Genomic DNA, 14158 nt, shown 5'->3' with positions numbered 1-14158 from the left:
CTACAATTCTATTATAAATATATTATATTATGGATGTTCATTTAGTACTCCGTTGTAAATAAGCTTCCTGAATAAGCTTATCCATATGGGACTCTACCGTAAATATGTTTATCTATTTAGTACTATATTGGAAATAAGCTTCCTGAAGAAGCTTATCACTTCGGTACCCGGTTATGGATAAACATTACCCCCAGTATAAGTTTATCCATACCGGGTATAATAGGCTTATCTTTTCAGTACCCAGTTATGGATAAACATTACCCCCGGTAAAAGATTATCCATACCGGGTATAATAAGCTTATCCATTCAGTACTCCGTTATGGATAAATATTGCTCTCAGTAGAAGATTATCCATATCTGGTATAGCAGCAGCTTACACAGCAGCTTGTAGCAGCTTACACAGCAGCTTGTAGTAGCAGCTTACACAGCAGCTTGTAGTAGCAGCTTACGGAGCAGCTTCCTAGTAGCTTACACTGCAGCTTGTAGTAGCAGCTTACGGAGCAGCTTCCTTTCTTCTATAAATAGAAGAGATTTCAGTTCATTATGTACATCAGTTTGAATTCGAATAATATATCAGTTTCTCTATATACTTGTCTTTACTTTATAGTCTTTATTTTATAACACGTTATCAGCACGAAGCTCTACCATCTCGAGCAAATATTTTGAAAGTATCTGAGGTAAGAACTTTCTTTTCCTAAATAATGTCAAATCTTTCTAAACTTGAATTTGTAGCCCTGGATATATCGGGCAAAAGCTACATGTCTTGGGTACTTGATGCTGAAATTCATCTTGATGCGATGGGTCTGGCAGACACCATCAAGGATAAAAACCAGGCATCAAACCAAGACCGTGCCAAAGCAATGATATTCCTACGCCATCACCTTGATGAGGGCCTGAAAATGGAATATCTCACTATTAAAGATCCAGTCATACTGTGGAATAATTTGAAAGATAGATATGACCACCTGAAGATGGTCGTTCTTCCACAGGCACGTTATGATTGGACTCATCTAAGGCTACAAGATTTTAAATCTATCAGTGAGTATAATTCTGCTATGTTCAGAATTATTTCCCAATTAAAATTATGTGGTGATAATATTACTGATCATGATATGTTGGAGAAAACTTTCACCACTTTTCATGCCTCGAATATGCTCCTGCAGCAGCAATATCGAGAGATGGGATTTAAAAAGTATTCTGAACTTATCTCACATCTTCTTATAGCAGAGCAACATAATGGGCTATTAATGAAAAATCATGAAAGCCGACCTATTGGTTCTTGTCCATTCCCTGAAGTGAATGAGACGAACTTCCACCAAGCTAAACGTGGAAGAGGTCATGGCCCCAGTCGTGGTCATGGCCGTGGTCGGGGAAGAAACCCCAATCATGGTAATAATAATGCACCAAAGAAGCCTCCTCACCACCATCAGCGGAAAAGGAAGGAACAAAAGCATGAAGCGGTGCAAGCGCCAAATGCAGAAAATGCATGCTATAGATGTGGAGGAAAAGGGCACTGGTCACGTACTTGTCGTACGCCAAAGCATCTGGTTGAGCTTTATCAAGCCTCCCTGAAGAAGACAGAGAAAAATGCTGAAGCAAATTTTATTTCTGAAGATAATTTAGACTTCATGCATTTGGATGTAGCTGATTACTTTGCACTCCCAGAAGGAGAAATAAGTCATGTAATCGGTAGTGAATCTGTAGAAATGTAAATATTTTAATTTGTGTTGTTTGTAATAAATAGTATGGTTATGTAATTATTGTACATAAATAAAAGTTATGTTTTGATAATGATATTTACTATAATATATTTTATTTATGTTATTTTGAAGAATATGGATAACCCTCAAATTATGTTTGGATCAAAGACAAATCATGAAGATATGTGTGTTATTGATAGTGGAACAACACATGCCATATTCAACGATCAGAAATACTTTTCTTATTTGCATAAGGAAAAAGCAAATGTTTCAACAATTTCTGGTAATATAAGTTTGATTGAAGGCTCCGGAAGAGCCATAATATTTCTGTCTAAGGGAACAAAACTTATTATAGACAATGCATTGTTCTCCTCCAAGTCCCGAAGAAACTTGTTGAGTTTTATAGATATCCGCCGAAATGGGTATCATGTAGAGACAATAGATGAAATGAACAGGGAATATCTTTGTATTACAAAGAATATTTCTGGCCAGAAATGCATTGTAGAAAAGTTACCAACTTTATCTTCTGGCTTATACTATTCAAAAATTAGTACAATTGAAGCACACTCTATCGTAAACCAGAAGTTTACGGATTCAAATACTTTTGTGCTTTGGCATGGCCGTTTGGGCCATCCCGGATCAATAATGATGAGACGAATTACTGAAAATTCGAGTGGGCATCCATTAAAGAACCTGAAGATTCTTACAAATGACGAATTTTCTTGTGATGCTTGTTATCAAGGAAAAATGATCACTAGACCATCACCAATGAAGGTTGATATTGAATCCCCTGCCTTTTTAGAGCGTATACATGGGGATATATGTGGACCTATTCACCCACCAAGTGGGTTGTTTAGATATTTTATGGTCCTAATAGATGCATCTTCAAGATGGTCTCATGTGTGTCTACTATCATCTCGCAACCTGGCGTTTGCAAAGCTATTAGCCCAAATAATTCGATTAAGGGCACAATTCCCAGATTATCCTATAAAGGCTATTCGCCTTGATAATGCTGGAGAATTCTCATCTCAAGCTTTTGATGATTATTGTTTATCCGTTGGGATAAAAGTTGAACATCCTGTAGCTTATGTTCATACTCAAAATGGCCTTGCAGAGTCATTTATTAAACGCTTGCAATTGATAGCAAGACCACTACTTATGAAAACAAAATTGCCCACTACTGTTTGGGGCCATGCTATCTTGCATGCAACATCACTTATCCGTCTTAGACCGACACATTATAATAAATATTCTCCGTCACAATTAGTTTTTGGTCATGAACCAAATATTGTCCATCTACGAATTTTCGGATGTGCTGTATATGTGTCAGTAGCACCACCACAACGTAGTAAGATGGGACCACAGAGAAGGATAGGAATATATGTTGGGTTTGAATCACCCTCTATTATTCGCTATCTTGAACCATTGACAGGAGATTTATTTACTGCTCGATTTGCAGATTGTCGGTTTGATGAAACAAATTTCCCACAATTAGGGGGAGAGAAAAAGGAAATCAAAAGAGAAATTGTGTGGAAAGTTTCATCATTATCTCACTTTGATCCCCGTACCCCTATATGTAATCAGGAGGTCCAGAAGATCATCCATTTACAGAATATAGCAAATCAAATGCCAGACGCATTTACTGATTTGAAAAGGATAACTAAGTCACATATCCCAGCAGAGAATGTGCCTATCCGAATTGATGTCCCAATGGGACCATCTACTAGCATGAGAGCTAGTGAACCTAAAGCACGCCTGAAGCGTGGTAGGCCTTTGGGTTCTAAGGATCGAAATCCTCGAAAAAGAAAATCGACAAATGATCAAAACGATACTATGAAGGGATCCCCTGAAGAGACCCAAAATCTGATTAGTTCTGAGATTCCTGAAGAAATCAATGAACCTGAAGCTCATGTGAGTGAGGAACTTTTAATAAGTTCGAACGGTGATGGGATTAATTTAAATCGATTTGAAATAGTGGTGGATAATATTTTTGCATATAATGTTGCACTTAATATTATGCAAGATAGTGAGGATCTTGAACCTCGATCTGTCGAAGAATGTCGACAAAGATCTGATTGGCCAAAATGGCAAGAGGCAATTCAATCGGAATTGAAGTCACTTGCTAAAAGAGAGGTCTTTGGACCAGTAGTCCAAACACCTGCTGGTATAAAACCAGTTGGTCATAAATGGGTTTTTGTGCGAAAAAGGAATGATAAAAATGAAGTTGAAAGATACAAAGCTCGCCTTGTTGCACAAGGATTCTCACAACGACCTGGAGTCGATTTTGATGAAACATATTCACCTGTTATGGATGCCATAACATTTCGATATCTCATCAGTTTAGCACTACATGAAAAGCTTGAAATACATCTAATGGATGTAGTTACAGCTTATCTGTACGGTTCACTTGATAATGAAATTTATATGAAAATTCCTGAAGGATTTAAAATGCCTGAAGCAAAATCTCAGGAAATGTATTCAATCAGATTACAAAGATCTTTGTACGGTTTAAAGCAATCTGGGCGCATGTGGTATAATCGCCTTAGTGAATATTTGCTGAAAGAAGGTTACATAAATGATGTTATTTGTCCATGTATTTTTATAAAGAAAATGGCATCAGAATTTGTTATACTTGCTGTTTATGTTGATGACATAAATCTTGTTGGAACTCCAGAAGAGCTCCAAAAGGCAATTGAATATCTTAAGAAAGAATTTGAGATGAAAGATCTTGGAAAGACAAAACTTTGTCTTGGTCTGCAAATTGAACATTTAGCAGACGGGATCTTTATCCATCAATCTGCCTATACAGAAAGGGTCTTAAAACGCTTTTACATGGACAAAGCGCACCCATTGAGTACACCAATGGTTGTTCGATCACTTGAAGTGAATAAGGATTTGTTCCGACCTCCAGAAGAGGACGAGGAACTCCTTGGTCCCGAAGTACCCTATCTCAGTGCAATTGGTGCACTAATGTATCTTGCTAATGCTACAAGGCCTGACATAGCATTCTCTGTTAATTTACTAGCAAGATATAGTTCTTCTCCTACACGGAGACATTGGAACGGGATTAAGCATATATTGCGATATTTAAAGGGAACTCTTGATATGGGTTTGTTTTATGCTAACAAAGATAGTGCAGACCTTGTTGGTTATGCAGATGCAGGTTATTTATCTGATCCCCATAAAGCTCGATCTCAAACCGGCTACGTATTTACATATGGAGGTACTATCATATCATGGCGCTCCACAAAGCAATCTATTGTTGCTACTTCTTCAAATCACGCTGAGATAATAGCTATTCATGAAGCAAGTAGGGAATGCGTATGGTTGAGATCAATAATTCATTTTATTCGAGAAAAATGTGGTTTGGAATGTGAGAAAAGACCCACAATTTTATACGAAGACAATGCTGCATGCATAGCCCAATTGAAGGGAGGATTTATAAAAGGAGATAGAACGAAGCACATTTCACCAAAATTATTCTACACACACGATCTTCAGAAAAATGGTGACATTGATGTGCAACAAATCCGTTCAAGTGATAATCCAGCAGATTTATTCACTAAATCTTTGCCAACTTCAACTTTTGAGAAGATGGTATACAAGATTGGAATGCGGAGACTCAAATATTTGAAACAAGGTTTTCATCAGGGGGAGTAAAATACGCGATGCACTCTTTTTCCCTTACTAAGGTTTTTTCCCATGGGGTTTTCCTTATAAGGTTTTTAATGAGGCACCTAACAATGCGTATTACTAAATATGTGTACTCTTTTTCCTTCACTAGATTTTTTTTCCCACGTGGTTTTTCCTAGTGAGGTTTTAATGAGACACATGATCTTTTAATGAACATCCAAGGGGGAGTGTTATAAATATATTATATTATGGATGTTCATTTAGTACTCCGTTGTAAATAAGCTTCCTGAAGAAGCTTATCCATATGGGACTCCACCGTAAATATGTTTATCTATTTAGTACTATATTGGAAATAAGCTTCCTGAAGAAGCTTATCACTTCGGTACCCGGTTATGGATAAACATTACCCCCAGTATAAGTTTATCCATACCGGGTATAATAGGCTTATCTTTTCAGTACCCAGTTATGGATAAACATTACCCCCGGTAAAAGATTATCCATACCGGGTATAATAAGCTTATCCATTCAGTACTCCGTTATGGATAAATATTGCTCTCAGTAGAAGATTATCCATATCTGGTATAGCAGCAGCTTACACAGCAGCTTGTAGCAGCTTACACAGCAGCTTGTAGCAGCTTACACAGCAGTTTGTAGTAGCAGCTTACACAGCAGCTTATAGTAGCTTACACTGCAGCTTGTAGTAGCAGCTTACACAGCAGCTTGTAGTAGCAGCTTACGGAGCAGCTTCCTTTCTTCTATAAATAGAAGAGATTTCAGTTCATTATGTACATCAGTTTGAATTCGAATAATATATCAGTTTCTCTATATACTTGTCTTTACTTTATAGTCTTTATTTTATAACAAATTCCATTTCTTGAGTTCTATTTATAATTTCCAACATTTAGTATGAAAAAACTAAATTGATTAAAGAAAAAGCAAGGGAAAAAAAGAACCGGAAAAGAAGATGGTGAACCGGTGTGATGTAAGCAGCAGAAACAAGTGGCAGGAAATGAAAGAAAACCGAAAAAAAGCGGTTTTAGGGAATGATTCAATGAATGGTGCAAGAACTGGAGAAAGAGGTGATGATTTATGTTTATGTGGACTTGCACCTCACCAAATACATTATTTAATTAATATAATAAATAATTTTTATTAACTAAATTTATGTACTATTGTTTTTATTATATATATACACTGCACATAACTGTTTGTGAAGCAAAGAACAATACTTGTTCTTCTTTGAACAACCTTCTTTTTTTTCCCTCTCTATTTTTTTTGCCCTACTTAGATAGGGTTTCAGTGAAAATCTTGAGCTTGTTTTTATATGTAAATGCAAATCTTGGTTGAAGATAAAATCTTGGTTGTGTTGTTGTTCTTGGTACAAAGTTTGGTTTTTTTTTCTCAGCAGCCATGCCTACTCTTGTTAATTACAGTGGTGAGTTAATTTTTTCCTCCTTTTTTCTGCCTTTTGAATTATGGGGTTTTGAGTTTTAAAGATTTTAGCATCTGGGTTTTAGTTTCTGCTGATTTACTTGTCCTGATTAGATTCATCAAAAAAAAGAGGAAAAAAACTGAATCTTGAGAATAGATTCATTGTAGTGCTCAATGAATATGTTAGAGCTTGATTCTTGATATGGAAGAGAGAAAAATCATTGCTTTTAGCTATTAAGATGTTAATCCTATATAGACTTTTTGTGTTTAAGTAACTCTTTATGTATCTTTTGTTCAGAATCTATATTAATGATTGGCAATTTCTAATAGAGAAGGTGTGAATAAGAATAATTGGTCTGATCTTTGTAGCTAGAATTGTCTGTTAATGACCTGATAATTGGTTCTTATTAGTTAGATCTTAGTTTTCAGTTTATTTGTAATGAGTTTTTACCTGGTCATGCTTTTGCTTCTGATATAATTTGGCTATATTTGAATGAAGTTAAAGATAAGATTTTGGAGGAAATGAGGATGAAATTAGTATCTTGGGAATACTCCATTTCTAGTATGGTGTAGGATGTTGATTAGCAGAAAATATAGCTAATGAAGTTGTTGCTATTTGATGTACAGGTGATGATGAGTTCTATTCAGGAGGATCACTTTGTTCAGCAGATTTGGGTCTTATGTTATCTCTTGGTCATGCTCAAGTTTACTGCCCTCTTAGGAAGAGGGCGCGGATTAGCGGACCATTCATTATTGAAGAGCGGACAAAGAATCCATCCATTGAAATACTTCCCGACGAATGCCTATTTGAGATCTTCAGAAGATTGCAAGGAGGCCGCCAAAGGAGTGCAGCAGCTTGTGTTTCTAAGCGTTGGCTTATGCTCTCGAGCAATGTAAGGAGCTCTGAGATTTGCCATACCGATCTTTCAGTTGCTGATAATGGGACTTCAAGTGATGCAAAAATGGTCTCAGCTGATGAAGATGTTGAAGTAGAGTGTGATGGATACCTTACTAGGTGTTTAGAAGGGAAGAAAGCTACAGATATTAGACTTGCTGCTATTGCAGTCGGAACTTCCAGCCGTGGAGGTCTTGGAAAGCTCTCAGTTCGGGGGAGCAACTCGGTTCGTGGTATTACTAATGTTGGTCTATCAGCAATTGCCCATGGTTGTCCTTCTCTTAGGGTTCTTTCATTGTGGAATGTTCCTTATGTTGGAGATGAAGGTCTTGTCGAGATTGCGAGGGGATGTCATTCATTAGAAAAGCTGGATCTATCCCAATGCCCCTCAATTTCCAACAAAGGTCTAGTTGCAATAGCAGAGAATTGCCCGAGTTTGACTTCTTTGGCGATTGAATCTTGTCGAAATATTGGAAATGAGGGCCTGCAAGCTATTGGAAGATGCTGTACCAAATTGCAGTCTCTTACTATTAAAGACTGCCCTCTTGTAGGGGATCAGGGAGTTGCTAGCCTTCTCTCATCCGGCGCTACAATGTTGAAGAAAGTGAAACTTAATTCCCTAAACATCACTGATTTCTCACTTGCTGTCATCGGTCATTATGGCAAGGCGATTACCGATCTTAATCTCAGTTCACTTCGTAATGTCAGTCAGAAGGGGTTTTGGGTTATGGGTAATGCTCGGGGTCTGCAGTCTCTGGCTTCTTTGTCGATTACTTTGTGCAGAGGAGCGACCGATGTGAGTGTTGAAGCAGTGGGAAAGGGCTGTTCAAATCTTAAACATATGTGCCTTCGCAAGTGTTGCTTTGTGTCTGATGGTGGACTTGTTGCTTTTGCTAGAGCTGCAACAGGATCTCTTGAGAGTCTCTTGTTGGAAGAGTGCAACAGGATCACCCAAGCGGGCATTTTAAATGCGGTTTCAAACTTCGGCAAGTTGAAGTCTCTTTCCCTAGTGAAGTGTATGGGAGTCAAAGATTTACCTCTACAGGCTTCGTTATTGTCACCCTGTGAATCTCTTCGATCATTGTCCATCCGAAGCTGTCCAGGGTTCGGTAGCACTAGCTTAGCGATGGTTGGTACGCTGTGTCCTCAGCTACATCACTTGGATCTCAGCGGGCTTACGGGAATAACAGATGCCGGGCTTCTCCCGCTTTTGGAGATGAGCTCGAAGGCAGGACTTGTCAAGGTTAATCTTACTGACTGCCTTAACTTGACCGATGAAGTTGTGTTGTCTCTAGCTAGGCTACACGGCGAGACCTTGGAATTGCTGAATCTTGATGGATGCAGGAAGGTTACTGATGCAAGCTTGGTTGCAATTGCTAATAATTGTCCATTACTTAATGATCTCGATGTGTCTAAGTGTTCAATAACTGATTCTGGTGTAGCTGCTCTATCCCATGGAGTGCAAGTAAATTTGCAGATTCTTTCGATATCAGGTTGCTCCATGGTGACAAAAAAGAGCGTTCCGTCTCTTATAAAGTTGGGGGAGAGCTTAGTCGGTTTGAATCTCCAACATTGCAACGCGATCAGTAGCAGCAGAGTTGAGATTATTGTCGAAGACTTGTGGAGATGTGATATCCTCTCCTAAGCCAACTGGGGGCACAAGGCAATGCATCCAAAAGGAGGATTCAAACGATGAGTAGTAGTAGCTATTTGTCAGTTTGGCGGGATTGAAGCGAACATGATCGTGGTTTTTGTGATACCTCAGTGGCTTGGTTGTTTTCCAGGAAGCTATGACAAACAACTTTTTCTGCCATATTTTTTGCAGGCTTCATTTACTTAAAGCCTGTTCCAAATTTTTCGGTCTCCTGTTTTTTGGAGGCTGCCCCTTTCACAGCCATGGTGTCCTGAGAATACACTTACCAAAGTCCTGGTATTAAAGTTTTCACACGTGTTGCTCCTGCTCCTGTCTTTGGCAAACATGGGGAAGGGGGGGGTTGGGGGGGGGGGTTGAACCGCTAATGCTTCTCGTAAACTTGTATGGACGGATTGGTCATGCACTTGCCTTGGTACTACACTGCAGAATCAGACAGTATTTTCATAATTTTCGTGTTGAGGAGTCGTGAACGTTGTTGTTGTAAGCGTTTACTTTGTGTTGTAGTCTGGTAGTTGCATTGCACAATTTCTGTAAGCACGGTGTCTGTTCATCAGGGGCTTGGAAATGGCAACTAGTCCATATTGGTTGCCATGACAACCTAGGTAGGTTGTTCTTTGTCCAAGTCCTAGTTTTTGATAGGATTATTAGAAGTCCTATTTGTAGCAGGTTCCTTTTATTCCAGATTGGTACTTTGCAACTACCTTGTTATGTAATAAACCGTCTGTTAGTTTGTCTAAATTGTGTTCAATCTTTCTCTTCCTTACCTGTGAAAAACATGCATGCTTCTACCATATGTAGAGATTATTATGCACTCTCAAAACTTGATGATTGATCCTACTTGACATAGGAAGTGCTTGTGTTCTACATGAAGAGGTGGAGGATCAATATGTATTTTTTTTAAATGGAAAATTCCCAGGAAAATGCGCAGTCACTACCCTTCGGGTGTGCACTGGGTAACCGGCTCATTGTGCAATAGCTGGCAAACCACACTAGAGATATAAAACAAAATACTTTGATCTCCTAAAATTTTCATTCTTCAATGTTTACTTAAAGTGGATCTATAGTATTACCTCCCTTAAATTAATGTAGTCTTTTTCGCTTTAGTAGTAAATCACCTACTATAAAGGTAGGATTCATAGTACTATGGGCTAGCTGAGTAGTACATTGTCTTCGACTCTTAGAATGCCAGTATTAGAGTTGTTTTAGTACTATCTTCCGCTCCGGTTTTCTAGTATCCTGCCGTGTTACTGCTTTTGCTATTGCTTTTGCTATTGCTACTGCTTTCTTCCATTTATTTTTTCTCCGGTCCTTACATTGTTGATATCATTTTCCTGGCCTTGTTGTTATTTACTTGTTCCTATTCTTCCTCTCGAGCCGAAGGTCTTACGGAAATAACGTCTCTGCCCTTCAGGGTAGGGGTAAGATTTGAGTACACATTACTCTCCTAAGACTCCACTTGTAGGATTACTGGGTTGTTGTATTAAATCAACTAATTATGAAGGTAGAGGACCACACACTTTATTTGAGACTACTAAGGCAAGTGGTGTGGTGGAAACCAGCAGATAGTGGGGCGATTGGTACTTTGCGCAGTAGGAGAAAGGCAATGGTAAGGGATTGAAAGTGTGTAGTCCATCGACAACATCTAACGTCGGTAGATCAATCAATTATGTTTGAAAGGTGGTAAGGGATTGAAAGTGCGTAGTTCCTTGATTCAGGGATTGATAACATCTTTATCAGTAGATCAACCAACTATGTTTTGCTACAAAGCATCGATGAATTAACTACGCCTCAATTCTAAAAGGTTGTTTCAAGAATGCCAGGAGCTGTTTAAAGGTAAGTACACAAATTCAGCTGAATCAAGCATTAGGTTCTTTTACAGTACTTTTTTTCTTGCATATTATCGTTTACATCACTGTTTATAATGCAAAGATTCAATGGATTGGATTTGTAGGTCCACCTTGTTACCAATATTTTAGCGATTTGTTCCACCTAATATTCGCACCTTGCTTCACCTTTTCAGAAAGTCAAAAATATGGGATGCATATCAGATGTCATTTTTTGGACAAATTTTTGAAACAGTTTTGTGGTTGGGAATTGGGATATTGTCGGGAGATATTGTAACTTATATATGAGAGGTGTGAATTAACACCTTAATAAAAGAGGCTAATAGTTGTATTAACAGTAAAATAGTTATGGTTATATATGAATTTATATATATCAATTTGTACTCTCCCTTTAAGATTAACTATTACTAATATGTTAATCTTTACTCACACAAGTATAACTCGCCCAGTTGAGCGTATCATGATTACAAATCGTCGCTCATCCCATCTTAAGACGACTCATTCTGACTTGCAAATTTTGAAGTGGTTATATCAAAATTAGTATAAAGAACTCACACGTAACAGACTCAAACTTGACACCCTTACCCTAGGTATTCTCCTAATACATGATTAGGAGTCCAAAAACCTTTTTTAGGTATACCAATTAATATTCAGGTAGGCTTGCAACAAATATGGCTAGGACTAGGTGGTTTTTCACGGAACCGAGAATTCGAGCAAACATTTAAAATATCGTATTAATATATTGTGATGCTCATGACAGAGCCTCGCTAATGAGGGCAAGCCAAGCAAACTGGTAGACTTCTAGGCTGATAAGCTTCTGAAGAAGGGGTGCACATGTCACCTTAGGCAAATCCTACATCGGAATAGAAGAGGAACGCGAAGTGCTTTATAAGGCATAACACAAGTTCACATGGTCACTCACTTATTGGGGCTCGATGTGGCATAGCCCAAAAAATCCGTGGGCCTAGGCCCGAAGTGGACAATGCGTGCCATGGGGTTGGGTCGTGATAAATAAGATATCAGAGCCGAATCTTTCTTAGTACGATCGTGTGGCAAACCTCAACGAGGACGCTAACTCCGGGGGGGGGGGGGGTGAATGTGATACCCATGACGGAGGGCGAGGCAAATAGACTGGCAGACTTCTAGGCTGGCAAGCTTCTGAAGAACGCGTGCATATGTCACCTTAGACGAATCCCACATCGAAATGGGAGAAGAAAGTGAAGTGTTTTGTAAGATATGACACAAGTTCACATGGTACGCACACTTTTGAGACTCGATATGACACAGTCCGAAAGACAAATCCGTACGGTTCTAAGCTCAAAACGGACAATACGTAATATGAATTTGGGTCATGACATATATCTTCCTAAGTCTACTGATATTTAGCTTAAAGTATATATATTTATATGTATATCACCTCATGTTTTACTTTTGTTTCGTGGATTTAGTATGTAAAATATATTGATTTATATTAATTTGAGGTGTTTTTACGTGTAGGAATGATCCAGGTGCAATTAGGGGCAAAAGGTGCAAGATTAGAGCTGAAATGGATGAAAAAAAGCAAAAAATGGATATTCTAGCGCAACAGCCAACGCCTAGCGCTATCTGTGGCACCAGAAACAGTGTACTCCAATTTGGCAGCGCCTGGCGCCGGGCTGGACGCTGGCGGCGTGAATCATGTCCAATTTTCCCCGGGAGAAGGTTATTTCGGTCCTAGACCTACCCAACACGTATAAAAGCAAGGCTAAACTTATTTTTTAGGGGGGACGCCACTTTGAAGGGAGAATACACACGAGAAACATCCGGGAGCGAAGAAATCTCAGTTTTCTTCATCTTTTCTTAGTATTTTCAATTATCCAACACTTATGAAATTGTTTGCTATTATCATGAGTGGCTAAAACACATAGTTTTGGGGTTGTGATTTAGCCATGAATCTTGTTGTTTAATGTTGACTTAAACTTGATTATAATTCACTAATATATGGTTGTTTCTTCAATTCTTTAATTAATTGCTTAATTGTCTGGCCTGCAGTTAGGTTCTATTTACTATCTATGCTATACTTAGGAAAGCCATGTTTAGATTAGAGAAGAACTTAACTCTTGGGGGGAGGGGATTTGTAGTTAAGATAGGAATATACCTAGTCACCGTGCTTAATTAAATATCATAATCTTTATGCGTTCTTAATATATTGATTTCATAGGAATATAGGCATTAATCTATTTTGAATAAGCGAGTAGTAATTCGGGAGAAGACTATGAGAGCAATTATCAATTAATTAACAATCATGAGTGAATTGTATGAGAGAGAGAGAGAGTTAACTAGAACACAATAGGATTGGTGAATCGATCACAACCCTGGAATATTTATCTCTATTGAATACATAACAATCATTTTACTGCTTGATAATTTAGTTATTACTTAGAATTATAGTTTAGTATAATCACATTCTTGAACTCGAATTTAGCTTGACTGAATAACAATATTGGTAAATTAGTGGGTAGTTGATACAAGTCTCTATAGGTTCGACACTCGACTTATCATTTTATTACTTTTACGACCACGTATACTTGCGTGTGCGTTTGGGAGAAACAAGTTTTTGGCGCTGTTGTCGGGGACTTGAATATGACTACTTTCGAGTTTTGCTTTTATTGCTTATTTCGTCAAGTCTAACATTGATAGAAACTAAGCGTCCACCAGATTGTATAGAGAACCAGGTTCTCTATCAGTTCCCACTGTAAGCAACAGATTGTAAAACCAAACAGTATAGGGAATCAGGTTCTCTAATTGTTCCCACGGTAACTCGGCAGTAAATAAAGAACACGGAGGATTTTTACATGAAAAAATCCCAACTCAAGGGGGCAAAAAAAAAAGACCTACACTTGTAGGATTTCAACTTCACTAACTTGTAAACACACTATTACAAGCCACTTTGTAATGACTCTATTACAAAGACTTCAACTCAACTAATTTATGATACGCTTACCACAAGCCACTTTGTCAC

General features: G+C 38.2%; 1 protein-coding gene and 1 long non-coding RNA gene across 2 annotated transcripts; both read left to right on the top strand.

The window, feature by feature from the left end:
* The first annotated feature begins 6422 nt into the window (after nucleotides 1-6422).
* On the top strand, nucleotides 6423-9472 carry LOC104211435 (EIN3-binding F-box protein 1-like). Its single transcript, XM_009760482.2, has 2 exons — nucleotides 6423-6768; nucleotides 7392-9472. The coding sequence occupies exons 1-2, from the start codon at nucleotides 6744-6746 to the stop codon at nucleotides 9302-9304; spliced, it is 1938 nt and encodes a 645-aa protein (XP_009758784.1). The 5' UTR covers nucleotides 6423-6743; the 3' UTR covers nucleotides 9305-9472.
* An 883-nt stretch (nucleotides 9473-10355) lies between these two features.
* On the top strand, nucleotides 10356-13126 carry LOC138882123 (uncharacterized). The gene is made up of 2 exons (XR_011403615.1): nucleotides 10356-11146; nucleotides 12655-13126. It is a non-coding gene; the product is annotated as an uncharacterized lncRNA (long non-coding RNA).
* Nucleotides 13127-14158: the final 1032 nt, after the last annotated feature.

The sequence above is a fragment of the Nicotiana sylvestris genome, chromosome 11, assembly GCF_000393655.2.
Source record: "Nicotiana sylvestris chromosome 11, ASM39365v2, whole genome shotgun sequence".
Taxonomy (NCBI): domain Eukaryota; kingdom Viridiplantae; phylum Streptophyta; class Magnoliopsida; order Solanales; family Solanaceae; genus Nicotiana; species Nicotiana sylvestris.
The sequence above is the reverse complement of the archived record's forward strand: the minus strand, read 5'-3'. Positions and strand labels throughout refer to the sequence as shown.

Coding starts and splice junctions, on each gene's coding strand:
- LOC104211435 (XM_009760482.2), top strand. CDS start 6,744: ATGCCTACTCTTGTTAATTACAGTG. Junction 6,769..7,391: donor TACTCTTGTTAATTACAGTG/GTGAGTTAATTT, acceptor TTTGATGTACAG/GTGATGATGAGTTCTATTCA.